Below are 17,623 nucleotides of genomic sequence, written 5' to 3'. Positions count from 1 at the left end.
TTAAAAAAAACAAGTAATTAACGATGAAAACGTAATAACAAATCTAACAAAACAATTAAAATCAAAATAAAAGCGTAATAAACAGTAATTAGCTTTGAAAAAAGCTGTTTTGTATTTGAAGAATGATAAAACAATTCGAAAATCTAACGAATTTGAAATGTCAACAAACAATGTGCGATAATGAACAATCACGGATACAGTTAATAAATACTGTTGAAAATAAAAGTTCAAAAATCCTCTGAAAAAATGTATCTTTTTGGTTGGTAAAAACGCATTTGCTATTTAGTTTCGCTTTCAGTATCAAATGTAAGGGGACGTGGCATCCTGATTGGAAAACGAAACTAGCTTATAATCCATCAAAAAATGAAAAAAAAAATGATTTCAGCTTATAAAACTAGCAAGAAAGCAATCAAAAACGTTAAAAAAATTTTTTTCGATATTTTCATCAATTTTTACCATTTTAAGGGTCCACTGTAGCCTTAATATGCCTATTAAGTTTAATTTGTAAACTTAATACTTTTTAGCTAGAAACTTAGTAAAAGGCTTCATTAAACTAACCGTTTCTCTTTTACATTTAAGAGCATCAATTTATTTTCCACACAGATAATTAGTGACCATAGCGTTCTAACATTAAAATGTAATAGCTAATTTATGTTTGTTTCTGACGTTTAAGGAGAAGCTCCATGACAGAAAATTTAATACACATCCTGGCGGGCTAAAAGGCTTTTCTCCACGTTTTGAAAAGTGGATTAAACGGCGTTACCATTGCGTATATTGAAGGGACTGTCACTTTAATATTTTAAAAAGAATGATTTATTTTTTGATGTAAGCATATTTCTTACTTTTTTTGTGATTTAAACTCTTACTTTTTAAGTACAATCTGTAACTTCTCTACTTAACTGCGGCTCCCGATTAGCGTTTGGCAGCCCATGTGTATATTATTTTATCGACGATTTCCAGAATGCATAAATATAAACTTTTTTTTTTCAATGTAATTTAAATCCCTTCTTTTTTCCTGTCATTTTTTCCCCATTTTTATTAATTCTTTTCTTCATATTCAACCCGCCCTAAAATAAATAAATCACAAATCCTCCATCTGTGGTTAGATATGAAATGATACAAAAATAAATAAATAAAAATCAATACACGTATTTGACTTGCATGATCGTAAATAGATTAAATTCATATTCTTATTTTTTTTTTTTTACTCTTATTTAATTATTTATTTTTTGTTTTGTTTATTTGAAATTTTCGTTTTATTTATTACATACGCCAGCAAAATATGCCGTTTCCTTTATAGTGAGATGAACATCGGCAGAAGTGCTTGCCTTTGTCGTTTTTCTGGCATGTAGCATGTACGCTGCATTCCGAATCTCTACTGCAATCAGAGATGAGAATGGATTCAAGATCGTCGAAGGTTGGTGCTCTATCATCGCCCGACTCTAAATTCGAATCGAGATTCGTTTTTTCTTTGGGTGAATGTACCAGAGAATTAGCTTTCTGTATGAGTCCCTTTAACTGAATATCTTTACTACTTTCATCATCATCTTCAAGCGAATAGCTATTCTCTTCTCTGCCTTTATCTTCAGCATAAGAGCTATCGAAATCTTTTCCCTTGTAAACAGAAACGTCTTTTGGGTGCTTTTTGGAGGAGTGATCCTTAATGTACGAGTGAGGTGAATGAGCTCGACGTGAACGGTAACTGGAGTGCTTAAGTATTATTTGAAGATCAGAATCTTTGTTTTTTAGGACACCATTTTCTTGATTATTGTTATCAGTAATTTTTCTATCGGAATCATCACTATAATATTTTGTGTTATCATTGGTAATACTTACATCGGAATCCTCATCATAATGATTGTTGTTATCATCCAACATTCTTCTATCGGAATCACCACTATAATATTTTGTGTTATCACCTGTCATTCTTTTGTCGGAATCACCATCATAATATTTTGTATCATCGTCTGTCATTCTCTTTCTGGAGCCACCACCATAGGCATCATCATTTTCTCTGGCATAAAATAATGACTGTGATTCCCGAGTAGGATGATATAAAGATGATTTGAGGAATTTTCGGTCATCTTCATTACGGTATTGATTTTCCTTGTCTGGCTCACTGTCATCGTTACTTCTTTCGTATTTTTTTAAGTTTCCGTGGATATCTTCATTTTCAAGAAATCCTTCATTATCGTAGCTTCTTTTACGACGACGTTTATAACTCTGCCTTAAATCAAAATTTCGACCACTTTCTTGTCCTAAAAATTAGTGAAAGACACACTTATATTTCATACACGTGTATTTAATAGCTTTAAACAAGTTAGATGCATCTTATAGTACAAAGAAATTAAGAAAGATGAAAGGTTGGAGAGACAACATGGGAAGTGTGTTTGTGAAATTTACTTAATTTTTAAAGTGATAAAAATATTAAAGGATTTTCTTCTTTTTTTATTTTCTTAAAGGAAGTTTTATTCAATACTTAAATTGATAGTACTTTGGGAAAACAATAAATTCCAGAGAATTTTATTCCAGTTGATTTATCCTATGATTAAAAGATCAAAATGAAAAAATACGGCTTGTGCAAATTTTCATGATTAAAAATAACTGGTTTAATGAAAACTTTCAAGCATTATTTCTCGATCTTTGATTTTTTAAATAATGTTTCTAACTTTTATCTATGTTAATAATATTATGTATTTATTTATTATGTATTTTATTTACGCCAAGAAAGAAATTGAAAAAAAAAACTTTACTTTCAAGTAATTCTTAGTTTTTTGAACAAGTATTCCTGCTTAACAATAGCAATCGATGTTATTTCGTACTTTATACATTAAAATATGAACGTAACTCCAAATGCGAAGTCAGATATGGATATCTTGGAAAGGAAGTAGTCTACCAAATCAATTCTACAAATATGTACTTAAAAATAAATCCTAACTAATAAGGCTATTTTGTACAGGATTTTGGCTAAATAAAGCAAAACAAGACTTCCCTTTCCTGTCAATAATGTTTAAATTTTTTTTATTTGTTTATCTATTTATTATTATTTTTTGGGATGGAGGGATATTTATTACTTGAAAACTATGCAGTATATATACCAAAATAAAGCTTTTATCAATTCTTTGTTCCCTTTTAAAATTGTTTATGCCCATTTTTTTCTCACTCTTATGAGGTGTGTTTTGTCAGTCTTTTTGTAATGTTTCTATAAAAATAAATAAATAAATAACGGTCTTCATTACTTCATCAGACAAATACTTAAATCATAGAATTTTATAGTTTTTTTTGGAACTACTTTGCATTAAGGTAAAGTTGTGTAGTGAAGTTAGGAAAATAATAATAGGGAGTTGTAATAAATCATATTATTTTGCTCATATTGCATTTTTATCTCATATTGTTTCCAGCTGTATTTTCAAGCTCTGTGATAATAGTTAAAAACTATTAAAGGATTTGAGCAGTCAAGAAATGTTTTTCCCTCTAGAGAGACAAAGAATGTTTTTTAATATGTTTGTACGAAGCTATTGCTTGTAGCTCATTTCCTGGCAGACAAAATCTAATATATATAATTCTCTTACGTGGCTTCCTAATTTTGGCTGTATTTCTTTTCCGCCGGTGGCAACGTTTGCTTTGTTTTGTTTACGTTACTATTTCTCTTACACGGCGAATCGACCAATGATTGCCGCTAAAAATGTCACATGCCAAATCTAGCTGAGGTGGCTCAACATATAGCGCTTTTAAAAATGGAAACTGAAATAACCAGAGAGCATCAGCTGCGTCAATCTCATACTATTAAGCTAGGCAGAAGTGAGTAGTCTGTGTCGATAGATCTCCATTTTAGTATTTTGTCGAAAGCGCTTTTTTCACGAATTTATATATTACGAATTTATTTGACGATTTTTGATTTATATCACGAATTATAATATAGCGTATTTCTAAGAGGTTTAACGAATTACATGTCATTTATTTGAATTCAAATTTATTTTAATGACTTAGTATTTACTAAAAAGATGTAATTTTTTTAAAAAAAAGTTTTTTTTATATGGATTTGAATGATTGTTTTGAATTCCTAGAATTTTGTGCATTGGATTGCACCCAAGTTAGTAGCGAGCGAAGCGAGCTCGGTTTGCGAAGCAAACCATATAAGATTGCGTAGCAATTTTCGGGGGTTGGCGAGCGTTAGCGAGCAGGGGGCGCAGCCCACTAGTTAATTATATATTCTGCTTTAGAATCACATTTGTCTTAAATTTCTTATTTAAATATTATCTTTAAATATAAGAGACATTATAAATCAAAAATCATAACGAAACTTATTACGTTTTCTTTGAAATGTTATGTAATTTCATTTAGATGCGCGCCATTAAGTGTGAACATAATTAATTTTTTCTTTCAATTTTAATACACCGAAAGAGCTTTTTTTTATCACCAAATTGTAAAATAACGTGCAAGTAGCTTTTGGTGAACTTAGAGTTTTTGAAAACAGCAGTTCTTTAATATTTAGTATGCCAAAACTAACTTTGTCCCATGAGTTGGTGAACGTACTTAAACAATTTTACCACTTGTACCATGGCATATTCTATAAAGTGTCTCCAAAGAGTAACCAAACAATTTAAATTGAATTCAATCCTCACAAGCTCAAATTTAAAATATAGGATGTAAAACTCCTAATGGTAACCAATATTGTATAGTTGTTCCTTTAAAAAAAAATTTTTAAGGTTCATTTTGAATTTGCGATATAGAAAACACTATATTCAGGAGTTGTACTTTCAGGGTAAAATAAAAGTAATGATTAATATTTGAATACAATTGATTCGTTAGATAATAGTTTTCTTGTTTTAAATAACTTTTTTTCGAATCATCAAAAAAAAAAAAAAAAATTCCTCTATCTACGAAATAAAAAGTAAAATTTTCAATTTTTGTAGAATTTTTAAAAAGCCTTTTTTAAAAATCGTGGTTTTTAAAGACAGTAAAGTAACGAACTTTGCGCAACAACCCGTTGTTGACCGGGATGGGCAAACTTTTTTGGTTGAGGGCCAAAAATCGAGAAAATTTTTTTTTGGTGGGACAAGTAAAAACTTCAAAATTTAAAAGAAAAAAAAAGCGATGTACAAGTTTTAATTTAAATATTTAGTGAGATGAATGAAACTGCGATTACATTTTTAAAAGTTCCTTATATTGAGGGTCGAAGTGAGATGCACTTATTTTAAGGCAAGAGGCTAAATCCTTGTCTGTTAGTCTACTTCTGAAAAGATTTTTTCTATGGTTCATAATTGAAAACTCTTGTTTACGTATATAGGATTAAGCAAACATAGCTAGCATGGATTTTCTGGGCATGGAATATTAGATTTTGGAAATTAGCCTTTGGTAATGATTTGTAAAACTCAAACTTTGGGCATATTTAGAAACAACTGCTTCAGATGATCGTTAGATTGTCTGCTCGTTGTAAATTGAATGCCACATGTGAAGTACAATTCACCTATATTAGATTCCATAAGTCTGCTCCTCGAGAAAGACAAACGCTATTTAGAGCCCATCTACGGCTATTCTATAAAGAACTTCTGCTTTCAACATTTTACAAATTGAAGCTGTCAGCGCTAACTATTTCCATCAATTTATGTTTTGTGGAACAAAAAATAGACAAAGTAAAAAGGTCATCAGTACTTTGTTAAAAAAGAAAGAGCATAAATAGCTTTCAACAAAGTCGACAAGAAAATGTATGTACGTTGTTTATATTTGCCACTGATCGGCAACTTAATCTGATCGGCATAAAATCTTCCGGTGGGCCACAGTTGGCCCGCGGGCCGTAGTTTGCCCATCCCTGGCCTGGGGGATCATAGAGTTCAAGGCTCAACAATTTCATGACTATAAACTTGATTATGAGAATGTGGTCAGCTTTGTGCTCAGGCTACCTTTACTTACCAGACAAGCTTGCATCCATCGATCTGAAGCTAGGTGGGTTTCAAGCCGCCTTTGGGATCGAACCCCAGACCGCGGCTCCAGTTTCTTACACACATAAAAGAGAATTCCCTGCAGTTTTCTTTTAAAAGAATTAATTAAATATTAACACAAATTTTTTTCCCAAGGAATTTTGAATGTGAAGAATAAATGTCCCTTTCCCACTTTACGTACGGCTTTGCTGAAGACATTTATGTATAAAACCATTAATAAATAATAAATAGCCATTAATTCTTCGACATAAATCTGACCTTAAAATCGAAAGAAAACGTTCAAGAGCTATTCGATTATCCTGATTGGCAACTTACAGGCTCTTACAACTGTTAAGACCCTGATTAGGTGTTGAAGTTGTAAGTTCATGTGAACTTACCGATTTTTCTAAAGAGAAAGTTTCTTCTCGCCACGAATATATTTCTGTTCGTAAAAACTGAACATGTCAGAATTCTATCGATGGATGTTCTCAATTCCTTAACCATCACTGAACTTCCATCGACATTGACTTTCATGTTACTGGGTAAGTCATATCTGGTAGTGAAATCAGCATTACTGAGTGACCATTCAAGAACAATGGAATCTACAGGTAATTCCATGAAAGCTTTGGCATAAATCACAAGCTCTTCTCCGGGATACAAAACTCCCATGTCTAAAATGAATAATCCATATCTTATGAAACAATTTATAGAAAGTGAAGAAACAATTAACAATTTATAGAAAGTAAAATATAAGAAGGTTTTTTTTTTGGTCAATTTAATTGCATAGACTGGAAAACATGAAAAATATGAAGACTAATATTATTTTTGATATCATTCCAGAATGGATTGATTAAGTTTCGAAAGATGGTGGCGAGTAAAGTAAATATCTAACACTAGCTTACTTGCGAAAATTAAATGAAGATGATTAAAAACATGTTTAGGACATATCCTGGTCTGTTAACATCCTTTTAACTGCTTCCCTTTAACGTTAATATGTAACGCTCGTTAACACCTTTTTAACGTTCTGTAGGAGGGGTTAAGGGTGGTGATTATAAAACATCCTTTATAGTTTGTCTGTAGAAAGAATTCCCTTCGCCATAAGGCCGTCTGTTGCTATGGAAACAAGAAATAGCGGATTTAAAAGAGGGGAGTTTCTCTCTCCTGTGGTTCCCTTTCTCTCACCGATAACACACTCAACACCCTTAAATATACTCAACATGCCTACATGAAATGGATAACTATAGCCAACGCCACTGTCTCAGACAACTCATGGCAAGGGAAGTTATTTCCATAGACAGACCATAATTCTTCAACGATGCTTAAGAAATTCGAGATTTACACTTCGTTCTCACACCGTTTTTCATCATGAGTTCTTCTGACTTTTTTTAAATGTATGTAAACAAGCATTTTTGTTTGTGGTCAGATCTCCTTTTTCAAATAATATGTTTAGTTTTTTTTTTTAAAATTAATAGCGCCTTTTTTTTATAATGATTAGCGCTTAGCATGTTTTAGACTTTAAAAAAAAAAAACTTATTTTAAAAAATTTCTATAATTATTTCTTGATATACCTGTATGTCACTTTTCATTATAAAATAAGAACCAATTAAAAAAAATTAAGTTCGCAAAGTTTTTTCTTAAATAGAAAACTAAATATATTTTCAGCGTTTTTAATGTTAAAGAAAATAAGTCGTATAATTTTCACAGTAGTCCTAAAATGTTTGAACAGTTAAATATTATTAAAAGAGTTATTATATTTATGGTTTTAAAGTGACATAGATGATAAACATTTTTAAAAACTGAAATAGATTTCCTGCATTACATTTTGCTTCGAAATCGTTGTATTTTATCAGTTTTTATTTCATTTATTGATATACTGATGCGCATTATTAATTTTCAATAATATTAAACATGCAAAATAGTGAGAAGAATATTATGCACGATTTTATTACGAATAATTGGAAAATTATGTTGCATATTTTATTCAAAAACTTAAAATAGTAGGAACGTTGAAAATAGGATTTAAAATTTATTAAATTTAGAGGAGTGAAAATATAACTTCATTATTAATATTATTTTTTCAGACTGTTGGAGACAAATATTATTTTTTTGTTTTAAATTAATTAGTAGGTACCAAAAGTTATTGTTTCGAAAATGAAGCTTTTACCGATATGGATAGGATCTATGTGAAATTTTATAGTCATTTTCTGTTTCCGTTTCTCACGTTTTTTGTTATTGGTGGAGATACTCTCGGCCACGGCAATGAAAAAATTGTAGTTGAAGTCTGTTTCTGTGATGGGTGATATTCTCAGCTCATTATTATTGCCTCCAATATTTATGTTCCATGGAGATTTGCCTAAAGAAATGTAAATACACAATTAGGGGTTACACAATTAGGGTATGGCATCAAACTTTTTTCTTATCATATATTTTCTTATCATTAAAACAAAAATTGACACAAAATTTCTTTATTTTAAACTAATTAATTTTTATCTGGCGGAATCTCATGGCTTATAGATATATCCATTTTTTCTTGCCTTTAAAATTAATCTTAACTGTTCAAAACCTCTATCATGCACAAATATAGTGTAAAAAACCATTTATTTTATGAAATTACTAGATTTAAAAAATTATTATGGCTTTCATCAAGTAATTTATGTTATTATATGACGAATTTACTTTTTTTTTTTTTAAATTAGTTTTCTTTCTAAGAAATTAATTCTGGTAGAAAATTTTGGAAACAAACTGAAAATAAAGTAATGTTTTTATATTTAAGGAGTTTAATCTGCACATTTTGTGTCTCTCGACTGGGGAAAGAAAAATGAATCGTTACGTAACTAACATTGGTACTGAAGCAACCAAAAATTCGTTCTATATCAGCCAATAGAACTTCAAAGATTACTTATTAATTTTGCTTATTTCTCATCGTATTGATTAATGTGCTGTATTTATTATTGTTTTTTTTATTGATGTTGTTTCCATTTAAAATAGAAATTTGTGATAAAATGATTTGTTATAATAAGAGAACATAAAAATCTTAAAACAACGTTTTCCCACGAACTAAAGCGAGGAAATTTTTTTTTGCTTTTTGCAGTATCTAAATCACATAATTTTTTAAGAGACATTAGAAGCTGATTATTGGCGGTGGGTGATAATGTGTTTTATTATGAAAGTAATGTGCCCAAAGTGCCCTTGTTTAGGTTAATTCTTTTATTATTCCAGCGGTCTAAACACTCCAGCTTTACTGAAAATAGTTATTCTTTACGGATACAAAACTGTTTGAAAATTTAAAGGCTTAATGTACATGTGTATGAACGAATAAATATTTAATTTTGTATGAGTAACTCGCGACATATAGTTTTTTAGACGATAGGAGCATTTAAGGATTTGTGGAGAATTAAAAGCTTAAAATTATTTTAAAACAATCTAAACAAATATTTGTCTTATTATAAGACAAACACATTTTTAAAAAAAAAAATTGTCAGAAATGTAATAATTATTTTTATCAAATTTTTTTTTTCCTTTTCAAGGGTCATTTTTTAAAACTTTATTTCATTTTTTTATTTTTTGGTTGCGCAGATTTCAATATTATTAGTATTAGAAACAGTAATCAGTATTAGTTAATAAAAAGAGTAAGAAATGTAACAATCTGTTTTGATTTAAACATACAAATAAAAAATAAAAAAATCGCACGTATATTAAGGTTACACGCATTTTGTAAAATTTTAAGGGATTTCAAGGAAAAATTTCTGGTGGATGGGCAATTACTTGTATTGTGTTCATTGATTTATTATGTGCCATTGTTGAGCTGTCCCTGAGAGTTTTTAAATGTGTCTTCTCTCCTGATACATCTGTATGGCGAAAGTAAAAATCTTAAACGCATTTACGCTATTAAATATTTAACATTTTACTTTATTTTTATTTATTTATTTTATTTTATTTTATAATCATCGTTGCACAGCCGACCCAATTTTGAGTTTATGACTACTGACAACCAATGTTCAATTTCTCAGCCTTGTAATTTCGAACCCAATCCAGAAGAAAATTGCCTTCGTCGAGCACTTGACGAAACTAACCCTTATTTGCGTTACATGGAGAGGGAAAAAACTAAAACTTCCCATGACGTCAAAGGGATAATAACCCATGATCCGTCTACCACTAGGGCTATTTTGCATCAGCACTGTGGCCGGACCGAGCCGGTAGCAGAGTTCGTATCAACAAATTAAATCGCTGGAATTCGAACCTGGGTCACCTCATTGGGAGGCAAATGCTCTATATGATGAGTCACCACGGTAATATTTTTTACTTGAATAATTTTTAAGGAAAAAAATAATCTAAACCTTTTTCTAGTTCTTCTCTTAAGTCGAAGAGTGATTGTCGCCTTTTAAAATGACGGTACCATCTAATTCTATATTTATTTCGGCTTTCATCGTCTTCTATTTTCACACCAAGTGTTAGTGTTGTACCAATTTGACGAATATTCACACAGGTGTGTGTGTCAATATCATATCGATCACAAGGGTATAGAGGTGACAAGCCAGATTGCTGTTCCCTATAAGTAAATCAATCTCTCAGTCTCTCTCAATCAATCTCTATCAATCTCTTTACAAAATAATGCGAAAAATATCATCTAATATTTTTTAAATGTTTTTAAAATTAGTTTTATTCATAACATTCATGAGTTGCATTTGTTAGAAATAGTTTTAAGAAATTTTATGCCTATGTTATTCCCACATAAATACGGAAATTGAATTTTTTTAACTATTACTGGGGCCATTCTAGTGTTAAATAAGCATATTTTTGGTAATTTTAACCTCCGCAGGTCAACGAAAATTAGCAACACGGACACGAAAATTAGCAACACGGCAACACATATAGAACATATAGCAACATATAGAACATGTGAGCTCCCATGCTTATGCAAGAAAAATACATCACCCCTCCTCCCTATTTCTTTCTTTAACTTTAACTTAACTAAGTTAAAGATGAAATTCTAATAAAAAAAGATGTTACTCTTTGTATTAAACAAATTTTTTGTTTTAAAAAATTAACGTTTAAAAATAAAATTTTGAGTACAATATTCTTTAAGAAACTTTGGTGGTGTTCTTTTGAGTTGGAAACTGTTGACCTCTGAATATTGCTTTCTCCAATTGAATTGTTGTTTTCTCCATTTTTCTTTCTTTCCTCCAATTTAACTTTCATTACACTTTTTATGTGTCATCTTTCTGATAATTTTTTTTTTGCTTTCTTAAGAAAATTTTGAAAATAAGGAGAATTTAATGTCTTACGTAAAATATTGTCCATACCGTACCTCCTTCCTTATCAGCAAACATTAAGCAAATCACAACCTCCTCTCCTCGTTAGATGCTTACGTTATATTTCTACGGACCTTACTCCATAAAATGGAACTTAATATTTAAAATGATTATATGATTAATATTTTAAATGAAAGTACCTACCTTTTTTAGAAATGAAATGTTTTTAGAAAATGAATTAAAAGTGTTTCCTGGTTCCCTCTTCCAAGGAAGCGCCTTTAGTTCACTTTACAAGTAGAACGAATTTCTGGTCGTGGCACTTACGTATTAGACTATGTGATTAAACAAAATATCGGTTAAATTGTGTGTGAATAATTTAAAGGTTGAGCTAATTTTGCGTTTCCTTGGGATCAAACAATATAATGGATGAATCTTTTGGTTCACAGTTAAATTAGAAATTTTTTTTGTATATGTCGGGCGATCGTGTCGAATCCGAGAAAGATAGGTTGCGAACAAGAAAAGGTAAGGTTTCCTGATAATAAAAATGCGGCAGTAAAATATTTCAACTAAAAATAGAAATCACTTGTTTTTAATATCATTCTAAGTGTCCCTGTCCTCTTCCCCCTGACAAAAACTTTTATAACCCTCATTGAACAGCCGACCCAATTTTGAGTTTGCTGCTACCAATGTTCAACTCCGCTGCCTTGTAATTTTAAACCCGATCCAGAAGACAAGGGGATTCCTGGATCAAGTATTGGGAGAAATTTGCCTTCGTGAAGGACTTTTTGATGGAACTAATCCGGTTTTGCGTTACTTCAGCACTGTGGTCGGTGCAAGCCGGATGGGGAATTCGTATGGACTAGTCATCGCTAGGATTCGAACCTGATTCACCGCGTTGGAAGGCAAACGCTCTTTACCCTGATCCATCCCGGCTCCCTGACGAAGAGTGTCGTATCTTGGATTCAGAATATTTCAACTAAGAAGTAAAAGCAATTTATTATTATTGATGTTTTTTCAGGTGTCATATGATTCTCTTTCTTGAGACCATCTGTTTCATGAATGTGTCTGACATCAGCATCTGGTTCCATGTATGCCTTCCTTGGGATGACTTCGATGATAGGTGGCACATTTAAAATGGACGACGCGTGATGGGTGATGGAATCTCTTAAGTATTTCATTTTGTAATATTTACCTTGTTGATATTTGAAGCCAGGAAAGAGGTACCTAAATATATTACATAGCGAGCTCTGATTGTTTCTTTGTGTAAGAGGAACAAGCACGCCTCAAAAGTTTTATCAAATATTATTTTTGTTTAGATTTGGAACAAAGTTATGACAATTTACGTTTTTTAAGTTCTGCTAGCAGTTAATTTCGTTACGTCAGAAAATAAGAAGATAACTACTTTTCTTTTTTACATTGAGAAATGTGTAACAGCCCACGTTCGGAAATGTTACTGAACGCCGCCGGGTGTGCTTCCCCTTTACGAAGCTCCAGTTCGTGTTCTTTGAGCTGGTATTTTTATTCAGGTATCTAAAAGATCTTAATTTTATATTAATTTGGTGTTTTTTTTTCTTCCAATTGCATTCAAATAGGCTCCAAAATATTATTATAATTAAATTATTTGGTGATCGACATGATGAGCTTGTAAATGTAGTATGATTTTTAAAAAAAGTTTCAGAAAGCTTACTTTCCCTTTAGAGCATGTCCTTCTGCTGCAGAGCTATCTCGTTTTAGTTTGGTTACAAATTCGAACCTTTCTGTTGTTTCGATTTGTGGAGTACTTGTTCCGATTTGTTGAGCCTCTTGATTTTGTTGAACGTGACTTGGGAATTCTTTAATGTATTGTTGGAACATATCTTTAAGCTCATGATAGAAATCATCCATATCATCTGAGGATGACGGCGTGTCGGCAGGTGAGGAATTAATAGAGACCATTAGCCAGATGCCAAAGAATAGAGTGATTATCCACATCTAAATGAACCATTCTTTAATTGTTATTTTATCTTATATTTTGAACAATGTGTCCGAAGAAAGATAGAAACGAAGAAATATTTCAAAATTACACATCAGATCAGAAATAAAAAAATTGCTGGAATTTTCGAAATACTCTTCTTTAATGATACTCTTTTTTCGTGTCCTGATGCTGGGACTTGGTAAAGTATCATTGCCCGGTATTCCTTAAATTATTTATTATTATTATTATATATATATTTTTTTAAGTTAAGGGCCCATTTCTGAAACTGACATTTTTCTAATCTAAATTGTGTAAATTTCGAAGCCATTTTCGGGCAAAAAATTTTTCCAACTACTGAGGAAAAATGAATTAATAATACGAGATAACAAAAATTGAGACAAAGTGTTGCAAACTCGAAGAGTCGAAATTTCTATTTTGTTGTGATAAATATAATATTTTATTTCTGGTTTCAAATTCTGAAAACGAAAATATATTCTGCTTGTTGTATTTGCTTCATGAATAATGCTGACGTGCATCCCCTACCTTTCTCTATGCGTGTCATTAGGGGTCCAATTGTGAGGGGAACGAAATTAAAATACAGTGTCATAATTTTCTCTAAATTTCGCACATAAGAAAAAAAAAATTCTTATACCCGTTAAATACCAGTAAAAAAGATTAATTTTTTGTATTTCTTTCTTATTTTTAAATTGGATGGATTTTTAAAGTCATTAATGATTCTTTTCTTTATTTGTCTGAAATATTGAGGGGGAGTTTTAGCGATTTCTAATCATTGGGGGGGGGGGGNGGGGGGGGGGGGGGGCAGACTCTCTACCAACATCGCTCATGTTCTTCAACTACAAAATATAAGAAACAGTCATTTCCTATAAGGAATTGCTTGCTGTTTCGTAATCTCTAGGGGAGTGGGGCCTAATTAGGGGGAGAGGGTCAAGTTTTGTGCCATTAGATAGATATTTAAAAATATCAAACAAGCTTATCATATTTTTTGATCTGATATGTATTTTTTGATGTAATCTTCATTTTTAATAATTTTCACGGCCTCTTCACTTTGCAGTTATAGCGTTATCTATGAACCAAAATACTACAACCTGTATGTAAAATTAGTGTATTTTTTTCCCTGGAAAATGCAAATCTGCAATGAAAATAGGGCTTCCTATTTCGGATTTTGAAGTTGAATTGCGACCCTTCCCCAGTAAGAGAAGTTGGGGGGGGGCGTGATTGGTGTTACTGAATGCAGCTTTTGGATGCATTTTATACTTAAATTTTTAGATTTATGATCCCGGTGTGAATTTCTCAACATATTTTACTATTTCCATACATTTTAAGCACCCGTATATTTAAATTAGGAGTAAAAATTCAACAGATTCCGCCAAGCCAAACGATCGGTCAGATGAATCATTCAAAAATTGTGGTAAGTTTTTAGCTGATTTAAAATGTTTCTGAAACCTGTACTGCATTTTTTTGCATGGAAAAATCTATAATTGGTAATTGGAAAAAAAATATTTACTGTAAGTGAAAAAAGTGTTTTGGAAATAATTATATAAAGTATTTCTGAAATCTCGCTCCTGATTTATTAGAATGGTAGTCAAAAATGCCGTTATCGGGATCTTCTTACATGTTACAAATGCAAATAGTTATTCAATTGACTGTTTAGGTTTATTGGCATAACAGCCAGATGTGGTAATACTGCACTAAGATTATTTAAAAGAGAATAAATATGTGTAACTGAAATTTTATGATCAAATCAAAATTATCAGTCTCTTTATTTGTATAATAGAATCAGCTTTATTAAAAAATTATATTATTTCCATTCCTTTTGATTAAGCAGGACAGACTGTTAAATTCAATAAAATTATATATGTACATAAAAATATATATAAAAAAACTTTTAAAATATTTCTAAGCCATTGACTGAGAGTTCGTTGCAAAAAATATATTTTGGTATTTTTGAATTATAAAAAATAATCTAATAGTTACGGAGAAAATAATCTGTTAGATTATGGGAATTATATTTGTTCAAAAAATATTATCCATTAAAGTATTTTGAAAAAAAAAAAGAATCAGTCATATTCAAAAATTTATCGAGAATAGATTTTTTAAATTAAATTAATTTTAATGAGGAAAAATTGTTTCTCTAAGGTCTAATATAAGTGGAAACAATAGAAAATTTGCGGTTATATTATTACTAATAATAAGTACATCTAAATAAGTGCAAAATTTAAAAACCAGAAAAAGTCACCAGAATTTCATGCTGTAAATATCATAAATTGTTAAAATTCTAAATATAATTTTCTCTTATCTTGACCTAAATTAATACAAAATAATAAAAAATGTATAAAAAATATGTTTAATAAAATATCTGCTTCAAATGGTTAAGTTTAAGACACTTAAACAGCGACTTCGATGAACTCTGTTATTGTAAAGTATTTACAGGTGAAATTGGCGATTTCTTTAGAAAAAGATAAATACATACTAATATTTAAAATATTTTTCCATTTTGTGGTTCAGTTATTTATTTTCATTACGACAGTGTTATTTGAATAAAAACTTAGCTTTGAGCAATCAAAATGTGGATTTTCGTGAACAAAATTTGAGGCTGCTAAAAGTTTTGCCCATTTTTCAACATCTTTGGGAAACGTTACATCTTTTAAATTTATTGTGTAAAAATTGCAATGGTGATGTTGTTTACAGTTTGTTAGGGTTTATTCAGTTTTTTTAATTTTATTATTTTATAATGAAATGCTTTAAATATGACAAAACCTTCTTAAAATGGTAAATATGAGAACATTGAAAAAAATTAACAATTCGATATAATTCATAAATCTTACCAATGAGATAAAGAATAATATCGCTCTATATGTATTATTTATTTGGAAAAACATTTTTAAACTATTTACCCATAATCGTTTTATAAATATTACTGATCATCACGAGTCAGAGGCTGAACTATATCACTTGCTTATATCATTCAATCAAGTGCCGTAATATCGTGATTGTTAACGGCAACCAGTTGTTTAACACAAATTTTTACTTGGAAATGAAACTTCTTCCTATCAGTTGCTACTACAGTAACTGATCGATTATTCTTAGTGCAATGTTGAAATTATGTATTACATATTATGATTACTAGTGTATCGTATGGTTATTATTGTTATGTATAAACTAATGTCTAATGTATCATGATGTGCCCGCGATCTAGCATACGATTATTAGTTCAATGTATTATCTTTGTATAATGAGGAGTTAACGACAATGTCAACCTTCCTCTATGAAAAGGTACCCCAGCATAGAATCGAGTTAACTGTTAAAAGTTGTTAATTACTTTTTATGTAAGCTAAAAGCTAACTTTTGATTTCTTTTAAAACTGTTGAGTTGTTATGGCAACGTTTTTATTCTTCTTTTTGTGGAACAAGAAATGATCGTCTGAAAATTATTATGTAAATAAAATGTTGTTCTTTTTTACTAAAAGTTGGAGTCAGATTTATTATTTAGATTTGAAGTAGCGAACGACAGAATATTTTACTTTCTGATAAAGTCTCGTAACATTAACATGTCTTATGTACTAGTGAATTGGAATGGTATTTTTTTAGTGGTAGATATACTACAATACTCCCCCACCAGAATTTCATCAGTGATAGAATTCGATGAACGGTCTACCACTAGTTGATTCATTGCTGCTTTGTAAGAAGCCGGGAGAGCTATATTAAGACCACTGTACTTTTGCTTGCTGTGTTGCCATTAGCAGTCCAGTGTATACAGGCCGACGTTGTGTGTGATCGAGACTGAGTAGCAACAGCGCAAGGAGGTGGATAATATCGCAGTCACAAGTAGCAAGTCAATTGTTCAATGTAAACCATCCATCGAAGTAGGCGTGTTCCAATCGAAGTAAGAGTTTTTTTTTCAAGGTAGGCGTGTTCACATCACCAGTAAGGGAAGGTGTTTAGTCTTCCTACAGTATGCAATTTTGGATGACTAAATACGAAGCAAATTGACGACACTAAAACATTTAATACCTACAGTTATTTACAAGTTAATATATAATTATAAATAAATACATTGTTACGAGGGAAAATATTTACATCCATTATTACTTTTGTATCTAAATGTATAGAACGTCAGGATTGTAACACGCTTTAACAACACGCTGTTGAAATTTTGATGCGTGTTATTTTACTGACCTTGCGCACAACAAATGTGTTATTACTAATGTATCGTATGAATGTTTTGTTGTAATTAGTTTTCATGATAGTAATAGCAGTACTTAATGTATTTCTCATTAGAGCTGCACTATGGGCTATTTTATTTTTATAACCAGCGCTGAACAGCCTACCCAATTTTGGGTTTACGACAACCAGCGCTCAACTCCATAGCCTTGTAATTTTGAACCCAATCCAGAGAACGAGGTAACTCTTGGATCAATTATTGGAAGAAATTTGCCTTTGTGGGGAACTTTTTGTTGAAACTAACCCGCATTTGCG

At 30.8% G+C, this 17,623-nt stretch overlaps 1 protein-coding gene across 1 annotated transcript; it reads right to left on the bottom strand.

Annotated features, from left to right (window-relative positions):
* Positions 1–1,219: 1,219 nt before the first annotated feature.
* Positions 1,220–16,334, bottom strand: LOC107444935 (uncharacterized). The gene is made up of 6 exons (XM_071183508.1): positions 15,974–16,334; positions 12,861–13,144; positions 10,259–10,470; positions 8,086–8,274; positions 6,320–6,592; positions 1,220–2,258 (listed from the first exon to the last, which is right to left on the bottom strand). The coding sequence occupies exons 1-6, from the start codon at positions 16,025–16,027 to the stop codon at positions 1,264–1,266; spliced, it is 2,007 nt and encodes a 668-aa protein (XP_071039609.1). The 5' UTR covers positions 16,028–16,334; the 3' UTR covers positions 1,220–1,263.
* Between the last annotated feature and the right edge of the window lie 1,289 nt (positions 16,335–17,623).

The sequence above is a fragment of the Parasteatoda tepidariorum genome, chromosome 1, assembly GCF_043381705.1.
Source record: "Parasteatoda tepidariorum isolate YZ-2023 chromosome 1, CAS_Ptep_4.0, whole genome shotgun sequence".
NCBI classification, from domain to species: domain Eukaryota; kingdom Metazoa; phylum Arthropoda; class Arachnida; order Araneae; family Theridiidae; genus Parasteatoda; species Parasteatoda tepidariorum.
Note: the sequence above shows the minus strand (reverse complement) of the source record. Positions and strands in the feature narration are given on the sequence as shown.

Bases quoted from the DNA above. Each gene is read 5' to 3' on its own strand.
- LOC107444935 (XM_071183508.1), bottom strand. From the start codon at position 16,027: ATGTTTTTCCAAATAAATAATACATATAGAGCGATATTATTCTTTATC. The intron at 6,593-8,085 runs GTAAAAGCTTCA...TATTCATTTTAG, and splicing joins CATAGATCCTATCCATATCG to ACATGGGAGTTTTGTATCCC. The intron at 2,259-6,319 runs GTAAGTTCACAT...ACTAATTTTTAG, and splicing joins CTTTCTCTTTAGAAAAATCG to GACAAGAAAGTGGTCGAAAT.